Source organism: Sphaerodactylus townsendi, linkage group LG08 (genome assembly GCF_021028975.2).
Source record: "Sphaerodactylus townsendi isolate TG3544 linkage group LG08, MPM_Stown_v2.3, whole genome shotgun sequence".
NCBI classification, from domain to species: domain Eukaryota; kingdom Metazoa; phylum Chordata; class Lepidosauria; order Squamata; family Sphaerodactylidae; genus Sphaerodactylus; species Sphaerodactylus townsendi.
Genome location: NC_059432.1, coordinates 105,703,895 through 105,731,759, shown reverse-complemented (window position 1 = coordinate 105,731,759; position 27,865 = coordinate 105,703,895). Strand labels below are relative to the sequence as shown.

Sequence of the window (27,865 nt, the reverse complement as noted above, 5' to 3'; positions counted from 1 at the left end):
TTCCCAGCTCTGCCGCCTGAGTTGTGGAGGTTTATCTGGGGAATTCAGATTAGGCTATACAGTCCCACACACGCCAGCTGGGTAACCTTGGGCTAGTCACAGTTCTTCTGAGCTCTCTCAGCCCCACCCACCTCACAGGGTGTTTGTTGTGAGGGGGGAAGGGAATGAAGTTTGTAAACCCCTTTGAGTCTCCTACAGGAGAGAAAGGGGGGATATAAATCCAAACCCTTCTTCTTAAGTTCAGTGCGGTGCAGTATTCAGTATCAGACTAGGATCTGGTTCAAATCCCCACTCTGCCATGCAAGCTTGATGGGTGACCTGGGGCCAGTCACACACTCTCAGTCCAACCTACCTCATAGGGTTGTTGTGAGGCAAACTAGAGGGGAGGAGTACCATGTGCTCGTTAGGTGCTCTTTGATAAAAATGAAAGGTATAAATGATGACCAACTATAAAATTAGAGATCAGCACTTTAAAATAAAGTGCGGTGCAGTGGTTAAGAGTGGTAGGTTCTAATCTGGAGAAACGGATTTGATTTGTCACTCCTCCACATGAGTGGCGGACTCTTAGCTGGTGAACTGGATTTGTTTCCCCACTCCTTTACCTGAAGCCTCCTTTACATGAAGCCTGCCCCGCTCCTTTACATGAAGCCTCCTTTACATGAAGCCCCGCTCCTTTACATGAAGCCTGCTGTGGTGTCACAGTTCTCTCAGAACTCTTTCAGCCTCAACTACCTCACAAGTTGTGTCTGTTGTGGGGAGAAGAAGGGAAAGAAGTCTGTAAACTGCCTTGAGTCTCCTTACAGGAGAGAAAAGGGGAGTATAAATCCAAGTTATTCTAACAAGGCTTGTAACCCAGCGGTGCTTTCTTGAATCTTAAGTCCCGTTCCCCTCACAGTTAAATATACAACCCTGAAAAGTCCTGGCTCCCAGCATGCCTGGAACGCTGCCAGTTTCCCCAATAACACCTCTTATTTTAGATGGCCTGAAGAAACAAAAGCACTCAGAGCAGCTTTCCTTAAATATCTACCCATGTCTCATGGTTTTTATCCCGGCTTTCTTCTAAAGAGCTCAGGACTTAATAAAGTCAATGAAATAAACACTAGAAGCCTGGGGTTGCCAATTCCGGGTTGGGAAATTCCTGGAGATTGGAGATGGAACTTGGGGAAGGGACAGTCTGAGGAGAGACTTTAGTGGGTGCTCCCTCCAAAGTAGCCATTTGCTCCAGAGGCACTGATCTGATCACTGTGTTGGAAAGATCTGTTGCATTAGTAGAAGATCTCCAGGTCCTACATGGAGGTTTGATAAATCATCCCTCTGCACAAGTAATGTTAGATCCCACAGACACAAGTATACCCTTCAATACATTTACCACGCTAACTAATTAAGGACCACCTTTCCTAACCCAAAGGTCTGAATATATTGTATTGTCAAAGGCTTTTACGGCTGGAATCGCTGGAGTGTTATCAGAGGATCCTCTGAAGATGCCAGCCACAGATGCAGGCAAAACGTCAGGAGAAAATGCTACTGGAACACGGCCATACAGCCCGGAAACCCCACAACACTCCTGAATATATTATTGTTTTCACAGATATTCAACAACAGAGACCATGCACAGTCAAATCATCAATTCAGTTCCAAAGAAAATAAACTCACATGTCACTATATACTCTTTACATATATAGTAAACAGTAAATAAAAGTACGTATAATAAAATATGCTCTATATAGTCTTACTCAGTCTTTCGAAATAGTATTTTCATACAATAAATCACAAAGTGACACTCAGTGGCTTTATGGCTAATATATTCAGACCTTTGGGGTAAGAAAGGTTGTGTTATCAATCAACCAATATGCCTTTATAGTGGGTTGTGCTATATTTTCTGGTGCACCTGCCCCCATTTTGGATAATACAGTGGAATATGGAGGTCGCAACCCTAAGGCCAGCTTTTGAAATACATTATAAGGGTCACATTCAAAAGTTATCTTCTTTGGGGAGGGGCAGCATTCCTGAGTGGCCACCTGACCCCTTCCCTTCACAACCCCTCGTCTATTGATCCCCCCCCCTCCGGCCACCCCTCCATTTCCGTTTCCTCTCCATCCAGGGATTTCCCTCAGGCAATAGCCTCCATTCCCCCCCGCATCACAGCTCAAGCCCCGCCCCCTCCGGCTCCCCAGACCGCCCTCACCGAGGCAGGGGCGATCCGGGAAACCCCGTTTACGAGCCAGAGCAGGGCGGGGGGAGAGTGAAAGCGGGATGCAGTGCTCCCTCACTCCACTGCTGCAATATCCCTCCGCGTCGCCGAGCATGAAGTAGCCCCTTGGAAGAGCGCACGCTTCGCCCGACTCCAGGACGGCCTCCTCCAGAAATTACCCCCTCCGTTTATTCGATCGTAAGGTCTCCCATCGGGAGTCCCGAAAGGAACCGCGACACCCAAGTGTCGCGCTTGTGGTCGCGTCTCACGGTGGATCTTTTTGTGTATCCCTCCGCAACGGGAGGAGGGAGAGTAAAAGTAGTACCGGCCAACGGAGGGCATATATAAAGGAGGCGCCGCGGAGGCGCTGCCTTTTCAGTTGAGGAGAGCGGCGGTCATCGGAACATGTCAGGCGGGTCTGCGGATTATAGCCGGTAATGAGGCTAGCCGGGTGGGGACCGACCGATTAGGGAAGTGGAGGGGGGGTATTTGAGGGAGAGGAAAGCAAAACGGGGAGGGCTGTGGTGTGAAGGGGGCCGCACAGGGTCGACGCGCTCCCTTCAAGGCCACTGCGGGTGGAATCGACCTTTGTCCGATAACGCTGGTTCATTCCCTTGCCAGTGGTACGATCCGAAAGGGGGTGATAGTGAGTCGCGCCCGCGCCGTGTCTTATTCAAAAGCCCTCTTTCCTTTGGTCGCCTGTTCCGTTTTAGCCCTTCCGAGCCATGTGGTTCGAAGGGGCTCATTTTTTACCCCGGCCCTTCTCTCTTCCCCCCTCCCCGGACCACATGGTTTCGCCCAAGCGATGACCGGGAAAGACCCCATAGCGGGTGGTTCGGAAGAGTCCATTTGTAGCCGGGGGGAGGGAGAGGGGAAAGGCGCGGCTCGCAGGCCGCTCGTTCGCCGGCAGTCTCGTCAGTCACCGGCGCGTCCTCGCGCTTGCGCAATTGGGCCTCGGGGGTGGAGCTCTCGCGAGAGTCTAGCGGCTCTTCGCGGAGGGGAGAGTCGACCCGTTCTATTCCTCTCCACGTGTGGAAAGAGTGTCCTCTCTCCAAAAATGGTGGCCCTGATACCTTTACGGGTTTTATACGTGAAAGTATCTGAATAAATCTTTGCGGATACTAAAAGCTCAGGAATATAATACCCACCCCTGGAAGTGTGTGCGGTTCAGCGGGAAGTGAACAATAATTGGGAATGTGGAAGAGGAGCAAGAAGGAAAAATAAGGGACTGTAGCACACTGCAGTTTCTGGTCAATTTCAGGAACCGCTGTGTTGGAAAAGGGATTTGAAAAGCAAGGCTTGACATGTTCGGAGCATTTTTTAAAACATTCCAGCTCTAACAAAATTGACTGTTATTAATTAAGACTTCATTTGGTATTCTTGAATGAGTGGCATGTGTACGTGCTGGGGGGGGGGTCTTGCCATGTGCTCTGCTGTTGCTCCATGCTAAGAGTTTCTCCTGCTGTAACTGGTTTAAGAAGATTTGGTGTGAAAGGGGAAGGTTGTAATATTGCAATTTTAGCTATATATCATTTCGAATAGAAGACCTATATAATTGTCTTTCTCAGGAGCATTTCAGGATCCTGGGCAGATGAGGGTTGCCTACCCAGACTCTAAATGCCATCTACTGCACCATATTGTGTTAAGCATGCATGTGGCCTCTAATCCAGTATTTTAAAAGAAGGGCAAATCCTTGTTTTACGTCATGCTTACAATATATAAATATCCTGAAGGGATTGTGAAGCATATTTACGTTAAGGATGTTTTAAATTTTAAGCTTGACAATATTGAGCAAACAATTTTATTTATTTTCTTTCCCTCAGAGATCATGGCCCAGAGGGAATGGACCCCGATGGTGTCATTGAGGTTGGTATTTCAATGAAGGATGCTTTATAATTCTTATGGGGTAAGTTTTGATGAGGGAAGTAAAAGCCTGTTTTAATTTACTTCCTGCAGAGCAATTGGAACGAAATTGTTGACAATTTTGATGATATGAACCTGAAAGAATCTCTTCTCAGAGGAATTTATGCTTATGGTTTTGAGAAGCCTTCAGCTATTCAGCAGCGGGCTATTATTCCATGTATCAAAGGTAAGCAAGTTCTTAATATTAGCAGGTGTATAGCATTTTCATTTTCTTGCGTTGGGGAGGTAAAATATCTTCATTTAAAAAGTGAGATGATGGCATACCATCTTTCGGGACTGACCTGAAATGGAGAGAAATTCTTAACTGCTGATCACTTGAGAAGGAATCTACGGTTAAACTGAATCCTTGATGTGTTGTGTGTGGGAGCAGTAAATATCTATCCTTTTTTTAGGGTATGATGTGATTGCTCAAGCTCAGTCAGGTACTGGCAAGACAGCCACATTTGCTATTTCCATCCTGCAACAGTTGGAGATTGATCTCAAGGAGACCCAAGCACTAGTATTGGCCCCTACCAGAGAACTGGCTCAACAGGTATTGATAGTGTAGTTAAAAAAGCTGCTTACATGGTGCCTAAGTTTCAGGTTTCACAACTGTAGGAAAGTTAACAGATTTGTTCTCAGTCTTGGATGGCTATTGGTTGTCACTGGGCTGCAAACACAGGTACTGGCCTCTGTTCCACTAGCCTTCTCCTTTAGATACGTGGAGAGGGCAGGTGTGCTGATAGACCAGAGACTTTTACGAGTGGGGAAAGTTGTGCAGGATCGATGAGGGGGCATGTCCAGGACGCCTAGTGGTACTAATTGTATAATCTGAGTGGAAATATAATATTCTTTGAGAAAAGGCACTCGTAAAATGCATGCAGTTGTGCAACGTAGAAACTGCAGTGCACATGTGATCAGTTGATTTTTCTTTATATGTACGTAATTGTATTGTGTGTGCTTCAGTCTCATAATCTTCTGTTTTGAACAGCATCTTTTGCAGCACTGCGCATTTCCATTTCTATCCTCTTGAGCATCACTGAATATTCTGATAAGAGCATACCAGATGGCAAAAATCTGGAAAGATTTGTGCAGCCAGAATTGTTAGATTTTCATACTTGGGCCTCGAATGTAACAGTGCAGTCTCTGGAGACAACGGACAACAAATTTCCCAAGTGGATTTTTGTACACTGTTCTTTATAGGTTTTTCTTGAAGGTAAACCTGTTAAGTAGGAGCAGAATTAGTCTTTGAACAACTAATCTCTTGAAAGCCCAAAAGTCTTGACACTCTGCAAAATCTTATGCTCTTAATATTTAATGGGTCAGCCACAAGGCATATTTGCCAGAAAGATTTCCATCGGCACTGCCCAGAAAGCAAAGGGTTTCCTAGATTGGTCATTGTCAGTTCTGACATAGCAAACTATCCTCTCAATCTAGCGTCATAGTTGCAGTGACAGATGTAAGGTATATGTGAAGAAGCTGCCAGATCTCACAATTCAGGAGGATCAATTATACTTTTGCTTGTCTTTTGGCATGCAATACCTTTTTCCTTTTAATTAGAGGTAAGACCAGTCTGCAGCTATTGGTGAGGGATACTTAAGTGTGTTCCTTTTAAAGGCAAAGGTGCTCTTACTGAGGAAGGAAACAAGTATTTAGTAGTAGACAACTACCCAACGCATAAAACAGATGAGCTGTTGGTGAAATGGCCCTTATGGGTAGCAAATAGATTTTCATACTGCATGTAGGTTGTTAAACAAGGTTTTTTTCTGTGTTAACGAAGGTCCCTTCCATACATGCAGAGTAATGCACTTTCAGTGCACTTTGCAGCTGGATTTTACTGTGTGAAATGGCAAAATCCACTTGCAAACAATTGTAAAAGTGCATTATTCTGCATGTGTCGAAGGGGTCTGAGACGTGATCACTGGGAAGTTGTAGTAAATGGAACAAGGATGGAGGTTCATTGATGTAAATTCTAATTGAGGCTTCCTGTTTCAGATCCAAAAAGTTATTCTGGCTCTTGGCGACTATATGGGCGCAACTTGCCATGCCTGCATTGGTGGAACAAATGTTCGCAATGAGATGCAGAAGCTGCAGGCAGAGGCTCCCCACATTGTGGTGGGAACACCAGGACGCGTATTTGACATGTTAAACAGGCGCTATCTGTGTAAGTGAAGCACTGTTCTAACTGCTTTCCAAAGCCCTGCAGGGTACTAGATGGAGAGGACATAAGTTATAAAACTATTAAACAAAACCTCTGGGGGAGGGGGTCAAGATTTGGAACAGTCAGGCAAGGTCCCAGTGCATAGACAAGTACGTAAAAAGATGTTACTGTCTTGCATTTGCCAGAACTGATTCATGAGTCACTCTAGAAGCGCAGTTTCTGTATCAAGCTTCCATATATTTTGATTTCTTTTAGCGCCCAAATGGATCAAAATGTTTGTTTTGGATGAAGCTGATGAAATGTTGAGCCGGGGTTTTAAGGATCAAATCTATGAAATTTTTCAGAAGCTAAGCACAAACATCCAGGTAAAATATGTGGCACAACAATAACAATTGGCTATGCAGGTAAAGTTACAATGTAGCTGTGAAGTGCTGCGCTGTCGTTCCCCCTGCACAAAGCAAAAAATGTTTCTCATCTATCCTTGTTTGCTTTGACCCCACAGCAGACAGGGACGCTTGGTCTCATACATTAATTTCTCTTGTTGTTCAGTGTGCTGGACCGATCCACTTAACACCCTTTCCCGTTCCAGGTTGTGTTGCTTTCTGCCACTATGCCAATGGATGTGTTGGAGGTGACCAAAAAGTTCATGAGAGATCCCATTCGTATCTTGGTGAAGAAAGAGGAATTAACCCTTGAGGGGATCAAACAATTTTACATTAATGTGGAGAGAGAGGTAAGGGCAGGGTTTGGGAAACGCACTGCAGCCTCACCTTCTTGTACAAGCACTGTGCTAAAACTGCAGAAGCTAGGCTGGGCCTTGGCCTCTGTAGTAATGCTAGCAGAGTACACACAGGAAGAAGAGTGAACCGCACTAGATCAGTAAAAGACTCGGGTGGACCTCTTTCTTAATGTCCAGTGTCCCAGTCTGAAGACTTGGTGCAACAGTTGTCTTGCAAGCGTGCAACAGTGCTGCCGACCAACTACAAAGCAGAGCAATGCTTTCCTAAGCCCTGTTGTCCTTAATGTGCTAAAGTCTGCGCTCAGTTACCGTACAGCAGAACTTCTGACTTGGTGGAGTTTTGTGTGGCACTTCATGCTGCTCATGATCGCTTCCTTCACTTTGCAGGAATGGAAGCTGGATACCCTCTGTGATTTGTATGAAACTCTGACCATTACGCAGGCTGTTATTTTCCTTAATACAAGAAGGAAAGTGGATTGGCTGACAGAGAAAATGCATGCAAGGGACTTCACTGTCTCTGCTCTGGTAAGACTGTAATATATATGGTGTTGGTCAAATTGCATTTGAGCAGCACACTGAAAGTGTCTGCTGTGCTTTTATTTTATTTTATTTATTTTTTGAATTTGTAGACCGCCCCATCCCCGAGGGGCTCTGGGCGGTGCACAACAATATTCATTACAATCAGTAAAATTATTAAACCAATAAAATCTATTAAAATCTATTAAAGGCAACGGTCCCGAGTGGCAGGGTTGGCGCTCACTTAATGATTGCAGTACTGCTGGTATTTCCACCCTGTGCGTTTGCCTGTCCGCAGTTTTTCTGCAGCAGAGTGGATATCAGAGGACTTGTCACTAAAAACAGTTGCATGACTCAAGGGATAGTTGGGCAAAATTCAGAATGCATAATGGAGCGGCCGGTGCTTTTCCTTTCAATGGAGGGAGAAGGCTTGAGATGTTTGGTTGAGGTGTCAGTTAACAGGAGCCATTTTTATCTCCGCAGCATGGTGACATGGACCAGAAGGAGCGAGATGTCATCATGAGAGAGTTCAGATCAGGGTCAAGCCGTGTCTTGATCACTACTGACTTGTTGGTGAGTAACTTGATGTTAAATATGTAGATACTTTGTCCAAAGCTGTTTGATTTGGTGCAGGTTATTGTAACCCTGCACTGCTCAGGCTATTGGAAGAGTAAAGGCCATGCTCCACTATGGACTTGCATAATGGTAGTTCATAACTATAACATGGTCGACAAAACCTGATGTCTGGGGGTCCCTGGACCCAGAGCGGGTTGCTCAGTGACCATTTGGCCTTCTTTTCTTGCAGGCTCGTGGCATCGATGTGCAACAAGTGTCGTTGGTTATAAATTATGACCTGCCAACCAATCGTGAAAACTACATTCACAGGTCAGTTGGGGCATGCTTCCACTGAGTGTCCACTTGGTGCTCAGGTTGCTTCAGGCTCTTCAAAATCTTTACACTCCTCAGACTTGCTTTTCTTTCTTGCATCCCCTGTGTGGTGTGTGTGTACATATAACGTGAAGATGGGAGGGGCAGAGCTTTTTCGTTAGCTGATGAAACAAAACAGTGGGAAAACTTAAGAAATGCTGATGGCTGATTGCTAATTTTGAGGTGCTCGTACAGCTTTTAATGGCCACCAAACTAATGTTTTGTGGCCTGTGTTGTAGCCTCTGCAAAAACTCTTCCGACTTGGTAGTTGGTTAGGATCGACGGAGATTCGTGCTGTTTTCAGAGTCGCAATGTGTTTTCTTACTAGACTTATCAATATTTGCCTCTTTCAGCTTGATTAATGTTGCTTTATTGGAAGTTTCCTTTGCCAACACCTTCACTACTGCCTTGGTTCTTCTTACAGTGGGATTCTTTCTCTGGTGTATTCTTCTAGTAGAACTTACAGTTTATCTCCCTAGGCTTAGCTAACTTTCCTGGTAGCTTTGTACCTAAATGAAGTAAATTGTACCTTGTTACTTGATGTAAAAAAATACAGGAGTCGCTAGCCCAGTTGATGACACGGGATGGTGCTCAGAAAGGACGACGTAATTTAGGACGTGGATTCGTAAGCGGCACACTGTATGAATAAAGAGCGAGTTGGTATTTATATACTTTCTTCTTGTCATGATTGTTGTGAGCTATGTCTGTCTTTTAAGCTCTTAGTAGCGTGGCCAGATGGAGGCAGAAGTTGTGGGTTTGTTAATGTATGCATAATGTGTGCCCTGTAAATTCTGGGTTTGTCCTGCCAAAAATAAGTTTTCCCACTGAATGATCTTTGTCTCTGAAAAGTGAAGATAGGTTAACGCTTGGCTGTTAGGGATCTGATTTGGTCGTTTACAGAATTTTAAGTTTTGCAAGCTGACATCAAGCTCTGCCCGCATGCAGAAAGAAACGGTGCAAACATTTCTCCAAGGGGTAGGTGGTTTTTAGTCATCTGCTGTTGGGTTTCTTGTTATCTGCTTTTGTTGTGTTAAATTATTTCTGGTTTTTATCAGTATATTGTAATGTTATGTTTTAATGGTATTTTGTCTGTTGTACACCGCCCAGAGCCCTTCGGGGGTGGGCGGTATAGTAAGTCTCACAAACAAAAACAAAAAACAAAACAAGGATCTGGGGAGTGAACCCCTCTTGTTTGAGTGCAAACGTGTCTTGTGTCTGCCACAAAATTTCAACCGTCTCTGCCAGCACAGAGCTAGCAAAACATGCTTTTGGCACCCAAATTAGTACTGTAAATGCAGCATTTGTGGTAACCAAATTAATTGAGTAGGAGAACTAATTATCATTCTGAATCCCGCAAACAGGTAAACTAAATCTCGGTGACGCTGGCTTTTGTCACAACCCCTTTTTGCCCTTTTTTGTGCAGGATTGGCCGAGGCGGTCGTTTTGGCAGGAAAGGCGTGGCTATAAATTTTGTCACTGAGGAGGACAAGCGGATCCTTCGGGATATTGAGACTTTCTACAATACTACAGTGGAGGAGATGCCCATGAATGTGGCTGACCTCATTTAATCCCTGGGAGGAGATGTTTTTGGAATGCAGTGCTCGCTGTTGCTGACTAGGCGATCCACAACGCGCATTGTGCTCCTTTCTTGGGGGATACATTGAATCTTGCCTCAATGCTCATTACGGATCAGAAATACAGATTTTTGATAAGCGAAGCGACTTTTTGTCGTGAGCTTTTGTGGGGAGAGCCCTTGGCTTTCCTCTTTAGGGTTTAGACTGTTGGGGTTGGGTGGAAAGTCATGGGGTCTGTAAATTTTTTCTTCATTAGACATTTATTTCCTAGTTCTTTAGAAGTGGTTGTGCTAGATGTTCTTTATCATTTAATAATTTACTTATGGACTAAAAGGTATAAGTGCTGTATAAAATCAGCCAATTATGTTAAACTGGCATACCTACCTTTATTGTATGTTATAGTTCTATATTAGACAGAATTGGAAAGGCCTTTCAAAATGACTAAACTTTTATAAAAGCATTAAAAATGCATTTTTGTTTGCTATGTATTTATTGAATAAAGTATTTAATTAGTGTTAAGTGTGATCTCGACCCTGTTGCTGAACCCCAGCAAGCAATCATTATTGTTGTCTTAGTTAGGGTGAAACCCATTAAAATTGCCATATTGCACATGTCTTAATGAAATTTGAATGTTCAATAAAATACTTATATATTCACTTTACTGGGTCAACTGGGTGCTTCTTGGGAGACCATCAATGGCAGACAAGATTCCAGGATAATGATGCATGTGCCATAGTGGTTTAATTATTGCTTTTTACAGCGAGGCTGAGGAATACAGGAAGCTGTATCTTATCTACTCCAACAATGCACTTGGCTGTATCGAATGCTTGTTTTCTGCAAGTAGGAGTGGCTTTTGCGAAGTCCCACGTTGTGCTGGGTAATGTGAGGGGCTTCCCTTAATTTGTTTGATTCGAAGACTGAAACTGGTCCAACATGCAGCGGCACGCTTGCTCACAGGGGCGCCTTCCGTGATTATTTTCAGCCTGTGTTGCGCCAGCTGCATTGGCTTCCAGTGGAATTCCGAATCATCTTCAAGGTGTGGGTTTTGACCTTCAAGGCCTTATGCGGCCTGGGACTCTCATGCCTCAGAGACCACATTACCCCATATGCCCCTACTCGACCCCTGCATTCAGCAGTGGCCAATTTGCCGGTGGTTCCTGGCCCCTCAATGATGCGGCTGGCTTCCACACGGGCCAGGACCTTTACGGCCCTGGCCTGGTGGAACACCCTTCCTCCAGCTGTCGGGCCCTGCAGGGCTTGTAAAAATGAGTTGTTCCACCGGGCCTTTGGAGGGTCCAGCTGCTGAGTGGTGCGGGGCCCCCCCTTATGCTTTTATGCATTTATTACCATCTTAAGTCTGGTTCCATCTATGCTACCCTCCTAGAGAGGGATCTGGCCCCTCCTTCCGGGGAGATTTTAATGAACTGGGTATAGGACGCCTACCATTGTTACGTGGATCGCTGTTTTTAAATAGATTTTATTGAATTTTAGTTAATGTGTTGATTGTTATGGTCACTATTGTGAACCTCTATTGTATATATATGAATGTTGTGCACTGCCCAGAGCCCCTTGGGGATGGGGCTGTCTATAAATTGAAAAAATAAATAAAAATTCCAAGAATGCAGTAGGCCATTGCAGAAGAGTGTCTGGCACTGTGATCTGAACAGTGTGCCACTTAAATTGGTTTGCTCTTTTGCAATTTACTGATCTTGTAGAGAAATTTCATTTGAGCATATTATCTGTTAGATTCTGGAAACTGTACCCTCTACTTTAGAAAGATTTTTTAAAGTATGTTTGGTGTCACTAATGCACAGGTTCTTTTATGCTTAGAGCAGCGGTTCTCAAGCTGTGAGTCGCAACCCCTTTGTGGGTCAAACAACCCTTTCACAGGGGTCGCCTAAGACTCTCTGCATCAGTGTTCTTCATCTGTAAAATAGATAAATGTTAGGGTTGGGGGTCACCACAACATGAGGAACTGTATCAAAGGGTTGTGACTTTAGGAAGGTTGAGAACCACTGGCTTAGGGGGTATTTCTGACAAAACAGTCCAAAGTAAAATGTATGGCACCTCTGCAGATGAATAAAACCCTTCTAACTGTTATAGTAGCAAGAACAAGTTTCACCATTAGATTCTATATCCCTATTTCAGGCAGAAAATTCTTGACTGCCTAAAACACAAGGGAGAGGAATGCTAGATAAGAATGGTCTTGCTTGTTGTGAAGCTTGTGGACAGGGACTACAACCTTCATAAAATCTCAAAGCAATAATTCTTAATCTCCCCTCCCCCACTACGGACCAAGAAGTTAAAAGGAAATGCCAGGGCAACTGAACGATGGTGACTTGCGTGCTTGAGCCAGATTTTTCTCAAAATTGTTCATCTTTTCTCCACAGAATTCCATAACTAATTACAGTCTTGGCTAACAAAGTACCATCGTAATCATCACACACTCCACTTTCTTTTTAAAAGTAATAAAAAAACCTAGATGCCTGTATTTCCCCAACACACACAAAAACTTAAAGGTATCTAGAATACAAATGCAAGTTGATGGGGGTGGACAGAGTGGCATTCCTAGGGTAAAAACTAGTTTAGTGGTTTACTAAATACAGAAATCTCCCTCGCTGTATGGTGAAGGACAGCTGGAAACCCTGGTGGAGATCTCAGGAATAAAAAAGAGCTACCTTTATTTCTATCCCCTTCTGAATAGTGCTGGCTTGCACAAATACAGAATGAGTTTCTTGAAAGCCATGTGAATATAAATTTGTGGGGATGGATGTGTGTGTATCCTTTCTAGAAACTCTTGAATACCCATTACAAACTGAAGGAACATTTAATGAAAGGTATCACAAGCAACACTGAATTTCCAAATACAATCACTCATTCTAATGTATAGGTGAAAGCGTGAAGATAAAAAATGTAGTACAGAAAATAGGAATTCCCTTCCTTCCTTGAACCGAGATTGTAACGGCAAGATCCAAGCGAGTGGTAAAACTGTCAGACTGCTTGCCTCTTCGCTTCTGCGCTTACACAAAGGTGCTCTGCCAAAACCACATCAAAATTTGAGGACACCCGGATCCAGGCCAGAACCGTCAAGGAGTCAGTTTCGCACGGCAGCTAGCTATTTTGAGTGAGCTGCTGCATCACAACTGCACCGAGGCTGATCAATTGCAAGAACTCGTCAGAACCGTCTGCCAAGCATTTGTCTGCCTCCTGCAAATGAACAGAGTTACAAAATAAAAGGTCATGATCTTCCTGGTTCAGTGACAGCCGTATCCGATAACAGGAGAGCAAATGATTTTACACAACCCATTAATCCATGTCCCCCCCCATCCTGATACAGAAAGACGAGTCCAGCTGCTTCCTTTCTCTAGACGGGGGTGTACATTTTTTACAAAAGTCCCACAACTTAAATTGGGGGTCTCAATCCACTTGAACTGGGCAAGTCAATCTTGGAAACTAAGCAGGTTAGCGTTTTGAAGGGAGACCAATAAGGAAGTCCAGGATTGCTATGCAGTGGCAAACCACCTCTGAAGATCTCTTGCCTGCCAGCCATAAGCAAGCCCATTTCGCCACAACTCCCAACATGGCACATTCCTTTTTTGTGCGATGGGGACGGGGGCAGGAAAGAGAGGGAAAAGAGATGATGGAAGTTGGCAAACAGGCTATTTCTGTGGCTTGGCTCAGGCCTCTCCCAACTACTGTGAGTTTACAGTTTCAGAGGGTGACATGTTGGCCTGTAGCAGAGCATCTAGATCAGGGGTAGGGAACCTGCGGCTCTCCAGATGTTCAGGAACTACAATTCCCATCAGCCTCTGTCAGCATGGCCAATTGGCCATGCTGGTAGGGGCTGATGGGAATTGTAGTTCCTGAACATCTGGAGAGCCGCAGGTTCCCTACCCCTGATCTAGATCTAAGTCCAGTAGCACCTTATATACCAATGACGTTTTCGGTATATAAGCTTTCCAGAGTCAAAGCTCCGCTTGTCAGAGACAACACTCAAAAGCTCATACCCTCTTAGAATCAGAGTTGGAAGAGACCCCCAGGGCCATCAAGTCCAACCCCTTGCCATGCAGGAACACACAATCAAAGCACTCCCGACATATATTCATCTGGCCTCTGTTTAAAAACCTCCAAAGGAGACTCCACCACTCTCTGAGGCAGTGAATTCCACTGTTCAACAGCCTGATGATGGTCAGGAAGTTCTTCCTGATGTTTAGGTGGACTCTCTTTTCCTGCACCTTGAACCCATTAATCCATGTCCTAGTCTCTGGAGCAGCAGAAAACAAACTCTTTGACATGGCATCCCTTCAAATATTTAAACATAGCTATCATGTCCTTAACCTTTGCTTCTCCGGTAACATCCCCAGCTCCCTAAGCCTCTCTTTGTAGGGCATGGACCCTCAAAATCTTGTTGGTATATCAGGTGTTACTGGACTCGAATTTAGCTGTGTGACTAAAGATATCATGTCCTGCCACACCTAGGGAGGAAAATAACCCCTATACCCATGGTGGCGAACCTTTGGCACTCCAGATGTTATGGACTACAATTCCCATCAGCCCCTTCCAGCATGGCCAATTGGCCATGCTAGAAGGGGCTGATGGGGATTGTAGTCCATAACATCTGAAGTGCCAAAGGTTCGCCACCACTGCCCTATACTTTGTCATGGATTCATCAACATGCTCCTGTGCAGTCCATAAGGGCGGGCCCCTTGAACACCAACCTGTAGGCAAACAGTGTGATACCCCTGTGAAAAGAGCCTAATTTCACATGGTGAAGACTTACAGCAAGTTTCTCTGCAATAACAGATTTCTGCTTGTCGCTGAGTTCTTCCTTCTCAACAATGATATCGTGGAGCTGATTAATGAGCTGTGTCGCCGCGTAACCTTCATTGATCAGATTCTGAACCCAAGGAAGGAAAAAAGAGCAAGCTAGAATTAACAGACTTATAAGCTGTTGACTACCAGTTCACTTCATTAACGGAAAAAGTAAAAACGTTGCTTGCCTTAAAAGAGCAGAAATCAGGGTGCCATTGACACTCTGCTTTGCCCCATGAGGTCTTGAACTAGAGAAGATTATATTGCAAGATATGAAATACCACACATCGCCAATTCAAGAAGTAGATTTAAATGAGATTTGTTGGCTACCGAGGGGGTTACTTGATGGCTTAGACAAGAGGGGACTATCTTGTTTTCTTGTCTGTGAATAGAGCTGGTGTTAATTTACCCCAAAATGGGACAGCTGCCAAGGCTCTGCATAGTTGTGGACTTGGTTATTTTCTTAGAAGAGAAGAAGAGTTTGGATTTATATCCCCCCTTTCTCTCCTGTAGGAAATTCAAAGGGGCTTACAATCTCCTTGCCCTTCCCCCCTCACAACAAACACCCTGTGAGGTAGGTGGGGCTGAGAGAGCTTCGAGAAGCTGTGACTAGCCCAAGGTCACCCAGCCGGGATGTGTGGGAGTGTACAGGCTAATCTGAATTCCCCAGATAAGCCTCCACAGCTCAGGCAGCAGAGCAGAGAATCAAACCCAGTTCCTCCAGATTAGATACACGAGCTCTTAACCTCCTACGCCACTGCTTAGATATTCTGGCTGGTTTTGTAGTCTGTTCAGAGATTTCTTCACTTTTCTTGTAGTATTAAATGTTGCACTTTTGGCATTACACCTAGCCTGGGTATAATGTCTTAAGAACATAAGAACATAAGAACAAGCCAGCTGGATCAGACCAGAGTCCATCTAGTCCAGCACTCTGCTACTCGCAGTGGCCCACCAGGTGCCTTTGGGAGCTCACAGGCAGGGGGTGAAAGCAATGGCCTTCTGTGGCAGTTGCTCCTGAACACCCTGGACTCTTAAGGCATTTGCAATCTCAGATCAAAGAGGATCAAGATTGGTAGCCATAAATTGACTTCTCCTCCATAAATCTGTCCAAGCCCCTTTTAAAGCTATCCAGGTTAGTGGCCATCACCACCTCCTGTGGCAGCATATTCCAAACACCAATCACACGTTGCGTGAAGAAGTGTTTCCTTTTATTAGTTCTAATTCTTCCCCCCAGCATTTTCAATGAATGCCCCCTGGTTCTAGTATTGTGAGAAAGAGAGAAAAAATTCTCTCTGTCAACATTTTCTACCCCATGCATAATTTTATAGACTTCAATCATATCCCCCCTCAGACGTCTCCTCTCCAAACTAAAGAGTCCCAAACGCTGCAGCCTCTCCGCATGAGGAAGGTGCTCCAGTCCCTCAATCATCCTCCTTGCCCTTCTCTGCACTTTTTCTATCTCTTCAATATCCTTATGAGATGTGGTGACCAGAACTGAACACAGTACTCCAAGTGTGGTCGCACCACGGCTTTATATAAGGGCATGACAATCTTTGCAGTTTTATTATTAATTCCTTTCCTGATTATCCCCAGCATAGAGTTTGCCTTTTTCACAGCTGCCATACATTGAGTTGACATTCCCATGGAACTATCAATTAAGACGCCCAAATCCCTTTCCTGGTCTGTGACTGATAGCACTGACCCCTGTAGCGTGTATGTGAAGTTTGGATTTTTTGCCCCTATGTGCATCACTTTGCATTTTGCTACATTGAACTGCATTTGCCATTTCTTAGCCCACTCACCTAATTTATCAAGGTCCGCTTGGAGCTCCTGCAAGCAATCCTTTGTGGTTCTCACCACCCTACATAATTTGGTATCATCTGCAAACTTGGCCACCACGCTACCCACCCCTACTTCCAGGTCATTTATGGAATAGGTTAAAGAGCACTGGTCCCAATACGGATCCTTGGGGGACACCACTCCCCACATCTCTCCATTGTGAGAATTTCCCATTTACACCCACTCTTTGCTTCCTGTTTCTCAACCAGTTTTTAATCCATGGGAGGACTTCCCCTCTTAGTCTTTCATTGCTGAGTTTTCTCAATAGTCTCTGGTGAGGAACTTTGTCAAAAGCCTTTTGGAAATCCAAGTAGACAATGTCCACTGGTTCCCCCTTATCCACATGCCTATTTACATCCTCAAAGAACTCTAGTAAGTTTTAGGTAAGACAGGATTTGCCTCTGCAAAAGCCATGCTGACTCTTTCTCAGCAGGTTTTGCTTCTTTGTACATGTTTTATAATTTTATCTTTAATGACAGATTCTACTAATTTACCAGGAACAGATGTCAAACTGACTGGCTCTGTAATTTCTCGGTCCCCTAGATCCTTTCTTAAAGATTGGTGTGACATTGGCCATCTTCCAGTCTTCAGGGATGGAGCCTGATTTCAAGGATAAGTTGCATATTAAAGTGAGAACATCAGCAATTTCATGCTTGAGCTCTTTAAGAACTCTTGGGTGAATGCAATCTGGGCCAGGGAATTTGGTAGCATTTAGTTTATCAATGGCTGCCAGAACTTCTTCCTTGTCTACCACTATCTTCAAGTTAGTTCCTCTGATTAAGCCTCCTAAGAAGCTTGGTTCAGGTGCAGGAATTTTCCTCACCTCCTCTTGGGTGAAGACAGATGCAAAGAATTCATTCAGCTTTTCTGCAATCTCCCTGTCATCTTTTAGCACACCCTTTGTTCCTTTGTCATCTAACGGGCCTACCGCTTCCCTTGCTGGCTTCCTGCTTTTGATGTACTTGAAGAACTGTTTGTTGCTGGTTTTGATGTTCACAGCCACGCGTTCCTCATACTCCTTTTTTGCCTCCCTTACAGCTAACTTGCTTCTCTTTTGCCACCATTTGTGTTCTCTCTGGTATTCTTTATCAGTTAAGTTGGACTTCCATTTTCTAAAAGACATCTTTTTTTCCCTAATAATTTCCTCAACGTCCCTTGTTAACCATGGTGGCTTTCTTTTGGACTGGGGGCTGCCTTTCCTAACCTGTGGAACACATTCCAGTTGAGCTTTTAAGACTGTGTTTTTAAATAACCTCCAAGCATCTTGGACATTTTTGACTCTCTTGATTTTCCCTTTCGGCTTCCTGCGCACTATCCCCCTCATCTTTGAGAAATTTCCCTTTCTGAAGGCGAATATAACTACATTAGTAGTTGTCACTTGTTCGCATGCAGAGATACTGAATCTGACAGCATTGTGGTCGCTGTTCCCTATCGGCTCCCACTGACTTCCCGCACCAGGTCCTGGGTCCCACATAGAATTAGATCTAGGATCACATCTCCCCTGGTTGGTTCTACAACCATCTGCTCTAAGCCACAGTCATTTAGCATATCCAGGAATGTTCTCTCCTTACTATGACCTGAACATGCATTTTTCCAGTTTATATGGGAATAGTTAAAATCGCCCATTACCACGACATTTTGCTTTGTTGGCCTCTCTAATTTCTTTTTCCATCTCAGAATCCTCTTGTGCGCTTTGGTCAGGGGGACGATAATATATTCCTAATGTTAAACTATGTTTCACCCCTGGTATTGATATCCACAGTGCTTCTGTAGAGGAATCAATTTCCCCTGCATTGTCTATTTTATGTGACACTATGCTCTCTTTGATGTAGAGGGCCACCCCACCCCCAATACGCCGTGTCCTATCCTTCCTGTAGAGCCTGTAACCTGGGATAACAGCATCCCACTGGTTCTCCTCATTCCACCATGTCTCTGTGATGCCCACTATATCAATGTCCTCCTTCAAAACTCTGTAATCCAGCTCCCCATTTTAGGTCAATGCTTCTACTATTAGCATAGAGACACTTGTATACTCTGTCTCTGTCCCTAACCTGGGATTTATGTGTTTTGCCCTCTAGCCTTTTGTAGACACTATCACTTATCACATTGCTATGTTCCTCACTTGTATGTGGTTGATTTAAAAAAACCTCCTTCTCTGTCTGCATCCCCATGGACTCTGTATTCCGAACCGAAGTCACCTCAGCTCCTGTCGGCTTTCCCCCAGGAATCAGTTTAAAAGCTGTTCTGCCACCTTTTTAATGTTGAGCGCCAGCAGCCTGGTTCCTCTTTGGTTAAGATGAAGCCCGTCCCCTTTGTACAGGCCTGCCTTATCCCAAAAGGTTCCCCAGTTCCTGACAAATCTGAAACCCTCTGCCTTGCACCACCTTCTCATCCACGCATTGAGACCCTGTATCTCCGCTTGCCTAGCTCGCCCTGCGCGTGGAACAGGTAGCATTTCAGAGAATGCCACCTTGGGGGTCCTGGATTTTAACCTTTTTCCTAGCAGCCTAAATTTAGCTTCCAGAACCTCCCGGCTACATTTCCCAATGTCATTGGTACCAATGTGGACCACAACTGCTGACTCCACCCCAGCACTGTCTAACAGCCTATCTAGACGTAGCGTGACATCCGCAACCTTCGCACCAGGCAGGCAAGTCACCATGCGGTCATCACGCCTGTCACAAACCCAACTCTCTATATTCCTGATGATCGAATCACCCACTACAAGGAGCCCCCCACCTCCCCGAGGGGTATCCTCAGTGCGAGAGGAGTCTTGTTTATGATTCACTGTCTGGCTTGCCCCTGTGACTACCACATCCCCTTGGGTTAATATGCTATTATCTACCACCACAAGGAAAGGGCATGCAGGTGAGGCTTGCGGCAGGAGGGCTCACAGAAGGCTGCCCAGCTGGACAATGTTGGAGGACCATACAGGTGGGCAAGCAGGTGTGTGGGAAAAGGTGCAATCTGGGGCCGTAGTTCTCCATTCCCAGGAGTTAACAGCCAGACCTTTCCTTCCGCCAAAAAGTGCCATAAAGGTACAGGGACCAAACAGCAAGACACTCCTCTACACAAAATGGATGCCTCTCTGAGAATTTTGGGATACATCTTATGTGTCAAGCCTGGGCAGGAAGGCAGTTGACTGCTGAACTTTTTCTTAGGCTGAAGGTGTGGCTTGCTGAATAAAGGGGCTATCTAATCAGCCCCCACCAGCATGGCCCATTGGCAGAGCTGATGGGAATCGTAGTCCATGGTCATCTGAAGGGCTGTAGGTTTAGACCAGTGATTCCCAAAGTGGGCGCCACCGCCCCCTGGTGGGAGCTGCAGCAATCCAGGGGGGTGGTGATGGCCACAGGTAGAAACATTAATACATATATCTTTCTGTTTAATTGCTATTAAAATTTAAAAAAATTAATTTCCAGGGGGCGCTAAATAATCTAGGATCTGAGCAGCCTAGGTTTGAACCCCCACGCCACGGTGGAATCCTTCTGGGAGATCTCAGACCAGTCACATCCTCTCAGCCTAACCTACTTCACAGGGCTGTTGTGAGGATACAAAGAAGGAAAGGAGAACAATACAAGCCACTTTGACTCCCCTTTGGGGAGAAACATAGGGTATAATTGAATTAGATACATAAATAAATGTTCCAGAAAGGTAATATGGGTTGGATCCAGACTAAGTTTTCTACCAGAATGGAATTTTCATTCCTGCTCTTCCCACTCCATCTCGCTGATCATCAGATAGTCTTCCTAGGGGACGCGGGGGGGGGGGGGGGGGGGGAAGGGGCACAGGGAGGATGTAGTAGGATGGGAAAGTCGGTGGAAATGTCCAATTTAGTCTGGATCGAGCCCTACATACTGAAGGGCTGGATATTAGATCACACAGAAAAACTGAATGGGACCTACTAGAAAGACAGGAGGGATGGTGATTGGTTAAGGATAAGAAGGGGAAAGTGAAAATAACTTACTTAGCCTAAGGGGCCAAAGGAACGTGAATATGCAGGAATCCTATCCAGAGTTTCTTTTGCTTGGTCTCTCTACCTGGATCCCATTTGACAACCTGAAGGCAGACTCAGGCCCCTTCCGCACATGCAGAATAATGCACTTCCAATCCACTTTCAATGCACTTTGCAGCTCAGTAGAATAGTAAAATTCTACGCAGTAGAATAGTAAAATCCTACACAGCAGTGGCGTAGGAGGTTACGAGCTCGTGTATCTAATCTGGAAGAACCGGGTTTGATTCCCAGCTCTGCCGCCTGAGCTGTGGAGGCTTATCTGGGGAATTCAGATTAGCCTGTGCACTCCCACACACGCCAGCTGGGTGACCTTGGGCTAGTCACAGCTTCTCGGAGCTCTCTCAACCCCACCCACCTCACAGGGTGTTTGTTGTGAGGGGGGAAGGGCAAGGAGATTGTCAGCCCCTTTGAGTCTCCTGCAGGAGAGAAAGGGGGGATATAAATCCAAACTCTTCTTCTAAAATTCACTTGCAAACAATTGTGAAAGTGGATTGAAAGTGCATTATTCTGCATGTGTGGAAGGGGCCTTAGAGAGGGGGAAAGACAGGGGACTTCAAAGTGGTGTATGATCCATTATTTTCATGAATGGCAAGTAGCCAAAACTGTAAAACAAAACAGTTCGTTCTGAGTCTACTCCCTCAAATATGCTCGAGCCTTTTGCGGGGCCTGAGACACAAATCCTCAGAGCTATAAAGAACCCTGAGAGAAAAAAAAAGAACCAGGCTGCACAAATCTTTACCGCACAGCAAGCGCAGCCACTCCAAGCACTTTCCCACCTAAGGTCACAGCCTTCATAAATGTCAGCGGGTTCATGTTACATTTATCACGATCGGCTTCAAGATGAGCAGTTTTTAGTTTCAATGTGCTTATGTAACTGCTGTCCTCTCCTCGCACACCATGTGCAACTGGCCAGTGCGACAAGCGGCATTTCAGGGGAGAGAGTAAAGGAAGGCAAAAAAAGCCCTACAGCCAACGCTCACATATTTAAAATCCTCGACGTGGTTACCTGTGTTACGACTTCCAGTTTTTCAAATGAACCACTCTGACAGGCAGCAAGTAATCCATCCAGCGTTTCTTTAGGTACCACCTGGAACAGATTTTGCACGTAGATAGTATGAACGTGTCACGTATCTTATGCGTAATATGCCAACATGTGCGATTTGACGGAATGTGTTTATTTTTGAAAGCAGATACTCGAGCAAAATCCAGAGATTAGTATCACAAGAATCACTTCCCAAGGATTTAGCCCATATTGCCCAATTAGGTTCCCTCCGCTCCTTGGAGGAGAACCTTCTGGAAATCCCTGGGCCAAAACATATCTAGCTGGCCTCAGTTAGGGCCAGGGCATACTCTTTCCTGGCCCCTACCTGGTAGAATACGCTCCCAAATGAGATCAGGGCCCAGCGGGACTTGAGTAGTTTCCGCAGGGCCTGTAAGACGGAGCTATTCCAGCGGGCTTTTCCGGGAGGCCAGCCGGGCTGATATCCACCTGTATTGGCCTCGCAGGGGGTATCTGAATTAAGTTGCCATCTTGTTTGTTTTAGCTGCGGTTATATTGTAGTTGTGCTTTTATAACGTTTTAAGGATTTTATTGTTGTTTTAATTGTGTTTTCTTGTTGTATAGAATTGTAAAAAAAACCCACCCAAATAAATAAATAAATAAATCCAATGCTGAAACAGAAACACTTGGTCAACAAGGTGTCTCACACCATTCATTCAGAACATTTTGGAATGTGTGTGAGTTGAACACATTCCTTTAAACAGCAGTCTGTAGCAGAACGGTCCGCATACAACCCCAAGTTCTTACCCAAAAATAGCTTACAGACCACTTGTCCTTTCAAGCTACCACTATAGCTGCATAGAAGTTGATCTATGATGGCTACCAATCTTGATCCTCCTTGATCTCTGATTGCAAATGCCTTAGCAGACCAGGTGCTCAGGAGCAGCAGCAGCAGAAGGCCATTGCTTTCACATCCTGCACGTGAGCTCCCAAAGGCACCTGGTGGGCCACTGCGAGTAGCAGAGTGCTGGACTAGATGGACTCTGGTCTGATCCAGCAGGCTAGTTCTTATGTTCTTATGTCTGCTTTCACTTAACTGAAGAGCTTTCCCACACATGAGATACAGTCAGATTTACCAGAATGGTGTTGTGGTGTCTATTCTAATTAGCAGCTTTTTTAAAAAAATCAAGTAAATAAAGACAGAGGAACTAGAAACACAGTAGTATAGAAAGGAAGCGTAACAACAGAAACAATTTCACTCAGTGTTTCTCCTTTGAACTGGAAGTTCAAAGGAATCCATAAGAATCCATAAGAACATGAACTGCTAGACATATCTTTACAGTGGGGAGATATTATGCATCATTTTGCAACTAGTTAGCACAAGGTAGGCCATTTTTTAAATAACTAAAAACTTACCCCTGCAATTTCAACGACAACTTTCTCTGTCACTTCTTTCTTGCCCATTAGTCGCGTTGCACTCTGAAGAAGCGTGATTGCTTTTCTCAGGTCTCCTTCAGACACATGAACAAGGCAGGAGATTGCCTGCAAAAGCATGGGGAAAAGAAAGATTTAAAAATAAAGCCAAAATGAAAGATGACCAGTAGGAAGGGACATCAGGAACACCCACACCGTCCAGCACAGTTAGGGGAGGGGAAACAAAAACCCCACCTCCGCCCCTGTGCTGAACTTTGTAAACTTTTATGCCATCTATGTGAACAAAATAGATTCCAGGTCTTCAAGCACCATTTGCGTGAACATGTCAAACACATACATCTGTTTACCCGTTACAATGAAGAACATTTCCCAATTACTTCCTTACCTACCTGATTCATAGGGTTGCTTCTCATATTACTTCATTCTACCAGCATCCTTAAGCAGATACTGAAATCAGACTGTGGGCTCTTTTCTACACTAATATGCCTGGCACTGCATAAATAACCTAAGCAAAGTACAAGCCAATTATGCGCTTTAAATTCATTGACTGCAGAGGTTAGGGCAGGGGTCTTCAAACTATGGCCCTCCAGATGTTCAGGAACTACAATTCCCATCAGCCCTGCTACTTGGCCATGCTGGCAGAGGCTGATGGGAATTGTATTTCCTGAACATCTGGAGGGCCATAGTTTGAAGACCTCTGGGTTAGGGTGTGCCCTGGGCGGAAAAGCAAGAGGAGAATTATACCTGTTCATCCCATGACAGTTTTGGTCTGCTGCAGTCCTTTATCGGGAGCAAATACCATATCTTGTTGGGGCAAGCAAATAAATCATGCTCACCCCTTTCTGTTGGAATAGTACCAGAACAGGGGCACATAGCCAAATATCTTGAACTATTAACTGAACCCCAACAGAGAGGGATTATTACAAGGGCCAGATGCAATACTTTCCCATCGGCCATCGGTCACTACCTATCTATCTCTCTCCAGGATCGGGTCTGTTCACACTGGAAAAACCAAGTGGAGACTCTTGCTCACATTATACTTGACTGTCTGAGGTATGTGGGTATTAGGAATTTCTCTCCTGGGCTGGTCTTAGACAAACCTGAAGGAGACTCTGACAACTCTGTTGTGGAGCTTTTGTTAAATAATACAGAGGCCGTGCTCTTGGAAAAAGTAGCAAAATTTCTTTTACAAGTGACAGAACTTTCTAAGTAATGTCCAATGCTAGATACAGTTTATCTGTCTGTGTTTTGAATGTACATTTGATTTGTACTTCAGAAATGTGTGTAACGCTCTGGAGCCTATTTAATATGCCTAATAAAGGTTGTTGTATTATTATCCCTTTTATCCAGTGAGAACAGACCTCAAAATGGAAGATGAAGGTCACCCTCTCTTTTTTTCCCCCAACGACTGAACTGTGCTTGCCGAGGAGGGAAGTTATTTTGGCCCCCTTCTCCCTACACGGCCACTATCATGGTCTTTTCTGCAGACAGGTCCGCTGGATTCAACCACTAGTCCTGAATCCCTCACATGCCCCCTCTCCCACAAACAATATTCATCGTGTGAGCACTAAAACACACTCTGCAATAAAAGTTAATAATGATCCGCAAGATTATGAAGGTGCTGATCTAGAAAACTTGCCTGGACGACCCTGGGTACACACCCCAGTTGATCAACATGGGATCGAGGAAGACACGTGATATATTAGGCAAGGGAATCTATTTCAGTGGAAAGGTATTACGTGGAAAAGCATGCAAAAGTCTAATCTACACTGAGCACTTTCTTGGGCAAAATCGAACAGACAATAGTTTCACAGTAGGTTTTATAGGGATTGTCCCCATTCCCTGTGCTGTTACTGTGCGAGAGATTTCCTGGCAAAAGAAAGAAGCCCACAACGTTCCTCCAAACGGGAACACGGAACAATGCAGACGAGAAGCTGCCAAGACTGGCGTGAATGAGCAAGTGACATTTTTGTGCTTGCCCCTTGGCAACTTGTTTTAAGCATACGGCACTGCAGCACGGGCACAGAGCTTGTGGCGCTCCAGGACGCCAGGAGGGTCTAGCCTCTCCAGCCCCACAGCCTTCTCAGGAAGCCAGAGATAATGTCATCTCATGGCATGGGAAAGTTGAAAGTGTACTGTTCTGTATCAGGAAGACTGCCAGGTTTTTATTGTTCTATATTATATGTCAAACAGGACTGTGTAGAAGAGCACTTTTCTGAAAAGGGGTTATGACTGTAGTTTTAAGGTCTGTGCAAAAATGAGGCAGCTCTATTGCACTTTTGGTGAAACGCATGATGGTGAAAAGGGCTGTCAAGGAGCAGCCAATTCATAACTAGATCGAGGTTTCAACGCAAGCGATGAAGAGGCCACAGCCTGCCTCTGCGTAGCAACCCTGGATTTCCTTGGTGGCCTCCCTTCCCTTTTTGTTCTCCATACCTTTGGGACGTTAAGTGCAGAACCTTTTCTGTATTTGAGGTTAAGTGTTTTTAGTCACCATCTATTTTTTTAAATTGTTATTCAATTCATCGTATTATTGTCTGATCACATGTTGGAAGCTCATGAGGGAAAGGGCGGAATCCAAGCTGAAGAAATAAAGAAGTACTAGCAAGGGCTGACCCTGCTTAGATTCAGAGAGCGGAGGAGATCAGGCTAGCTTGGGCCATCCTGGTCTGTGTCCCAAGACAGCAGCTGTGCCTGACTCAGAGGCCGGGCCTGTGACTTCATTGCCTCCAACCCCGGCCCATGGGAAGCACAAACTCCCACAGGGCTGCAGACCCGACTGCCTTCTCCCATATGAGACAAAACCTGCCACCCACCTTGTCCCCAGCCACTCTGGGGCAGCGGCGCATCATTCACCAATCCGGCCACCTCCACTAGTAGCACCAGGGTGTGAACTGGAGCACAGGAGCACCCACCCATGGTACAAGACCACCCCGCCCTGCAAGTCGTGGAAGCCGCAATGGCAAGCCAATCTGACACAGGTGGGCCCCAGGAGCAAGCGAAGACCTTGAGGGGCGGCAACGGAGGTGTTCGGAAACAGGGCGAGGCCAGGGAGGTGTGATTAGGGGCAGGTCTGGAAGGGGGTGGGCGAGGCTGAGGGTGACAAGGAAGCCAGGACAGGAATGAGCTTGTTCCCAGCCCTGAGATCCTGATTGGAGGGGGCTGGGGGAAGGGGCAGGGCTAGCCCTATAAGAGGGGAGAAGGGTCAAGGATGCTGCTGCTGGTCACTGTTCCTACAACCGGGGAATTTGGCGCACCAGGAGGGAGAAGCAGTGAGTGAGGCCTCCTCCCTCCATTCTGTGGCTCATGCAAACTCCGGGGAGCTGGAGGGAGTGACCCAGGGAGGGTCCGGAGACGCAATCTCCGCCACCAGGGGCCACCCCGGTCTGTACGCTGTGCAGCATTTTTAAAAAATCACGATGTTTAATTTTGTGACTTGCCCTGAGTTTCAGCAAGTCGGGCAGACTACAAATGAAGTAAACCACATACACATTTACCAGAACAGCCCCTGTCTTATACTTTGGAGTTCACATGTAGCCCACCTGTCTAAAAGGCAGTGCCCACTGACTAAGCACTATGCATGAATGCAGTAATTTTGGCTGGTTTCCTGGACCTTTCTATCCTTCTGCGAAGTGGTTGTATTTGGTCCAGCATTAACCCAGTCAAATTTGGATAAAATGTAATGCTCAGTCATGCATCTCTGTCTCTTTTCACAGCACTAAAACAAAGGCCCTATACCTCACTGCTGACTGCCACGCTCTCCTTTTCAGCGATGTCTAGAAGTCTCTGCTGTTGGATTTTGTCCGAAAGGGGCTTGAAACGAAACTTAGAACACCGGGACGTGATGGGTTCGATTATCCTGTCACAGGGAGAAAGGAAAATAGTTAACGCAAGTTTACGCAACAGTCTCCTTAAGTAGAATCCATTCCAGTGGGTAAAGAAGGAAACAATATGGCTCTCCCGCAAAAACCAGCAAATAAATATGATTTAGTGCACTTCACTTTTACTAGATTTCTTATTTCCCGCATGTGTAAATTGAGCAGTTCTAAAAATACAAGTTTAACACTGAGCTCTCTAAAGAAGAGGAGTTAGGATGTATATCTCCCCCCTTTCTATCTTATAAGGAGACTCAAAGGGGCTTACAATCTCCTTGCCCTCCCCACCCCCCAACAACAAACACCCTGTGAGATGGGTGGGGCTGAGAGAGCTCCAAAGAACTGTGACTAGCCCAAGGTCACCCAGCTGGCATGTGTTGGAGTGCACAAACTAATCTGATTCACCAGATAAGTTTCCACAGCTCAAGTGGCAGAGCAGGGAATCAAACCCAGTTCTCCAGATTAGAGCGCACCTGCTCTTAACCACTATGTTACCGCTGCTCTAAAGAAAGAGCTGGCAGATAAAGAAGCCTGAACCTAGGGAAATGGCACATCACACGTACCTGCTGATATAATTACAGATAAGGCAAAAACGTGTCGTTTTGGACTCTCTCTCCATGGTGCGCCTTAAGGCTGCCTGGGCTGCTGAGGTCATAGAGTCCGCTTCATCCAAGATCACAATCTTAAAAGGGGGACACGGCTTGCCACTAAACAGACACATCAAAAAACATCTGGCATTAGTGAAGTTACACCGAGGAGTCGTTTTGCAGAAGTACATATTGGCAAAAAAACAAGCTATGACACAACATTATGGATTGGATCCAACTACTTTGTTGTGCTAACTCTTCCACTGGCAGTGAAGGACGCTTTTTTCTCTGCT

The 27,865-nt window shown here is 45.3% G+C and overlaps 2 protein-coding genes and 3 non-coding genes across 9 annotated transcripts in view; 4 read left to right on the top strand and 1 right to left on the bottom strand.

The window, feature by feature from the left end:
* The first annotated feature begins 2,529 nt into the window (after positions 1-2,529).
* EIF4A2 (eukaryotic translation initiation factor 4A2) lies at positions 2,530-10,666 on the top strand. Of its 3 annotated transcripts, none has more exons than XR_007245272.1 (12): positions 2,530-2,625; positions 4,015-4,057; positions 4,148-4,280; positions 4,507-4,646; positions 6,089-6,257; positions 6,510-6,619; positions 6,844-6,987; positions 7,381-7,518; positions 7,993-8,082; positions 8,315-8,394; positions 8,993-9,092; positions 9,860-9,997. XR_007245272.1 is itself a non-coding variant. In XM_048505887.1 (11 exons), the coding sequence occupies exons 1-11, from the start codon at positions 2,597-2,599 to the stop codon at positions 10,002-10,004; spliced, it is 1,221 nt and encodes a 406-aa protein (XP_048361844.1). In that variant the 5' UTR covers positions 2,532-2,596; the 3' UTR covers positions 10,005-10,666. The 3 variants fall into 3 exon arrangements, 1 of the variants encoding a protein (XP_048361844.1); XR_007245271.1 differs by having other exon boundaries at positions 8,993-9,096; positions 9,860-9,996; XM_048505887.1 differs by lacking the exon at positions 8,993-9,092 and having other exon boundaries at positions 2,532-2,625; positions 9,860-10,666.
* LOC125438677 lies at positions 4,360-4,431 on the top strand. Its single transcript, XR_007245381.1, has one exon. It is a non-coding gene; the product is annotated as a small nucleolar RNA SNORD2 (small nucleolar RNA).
* Positions 6,653-6,783, top strand: LOC125438665. The gene has a single exon (XR_007245372.1). It is a non-coding gene; the product is annotated as a small nucleolar RNA SNORA63 (small nucleolar RNA).
* LOC125438675 lies at positions 7,023-7,201 on the top strand. Its single transcript, XR_007245379.1, has one exon. It is a non-coding gene; the product is annotated as a small nucleolar RNA SNORA81 (small nucleolar RNA).
* A 2,152-nt stretch (positions 10,667-12,818) lies between the features above and the next one.
* Positions 12,819-27,865, bottom strand: part of RFC4 (replication factor C subunit 4) — a 37,985-nt gene continuing 22,938 nt past the window's right edge. For all 3 annotated transcript variants that reach the window (XM_048507069.1, XM_048507071.1, XM_048507070.1), the window contains 6 exons: positions 27,549-27,692; positions 26,849-26,969; positions 23,093-23,218; positions 21,683-21,763; positions 14,791-14,907; positions 12,819-13,217 (listed from right to left, as the gene is read on the bottom strand). In XM_048507069.1, coding sequence (XP_048363026.1) covers positions 13,122-13,217; positions 14,791-14,907; positions 21,683-21,763; positions 23,093-23,218; positions 26,849-26,969; positions 27,549-27,692 — 685 coding nt within the window. In that variant the 3' untranslated portion in view covers positions 12,819-13,121. The remainder of the gene's footprint in view (positions 13,218-14,790; positions 14,908-21,682; positions 21,764-23,092; positions 23,219-26,848; positions 26,970-27,548; positions 27,693-27,865) is intronic.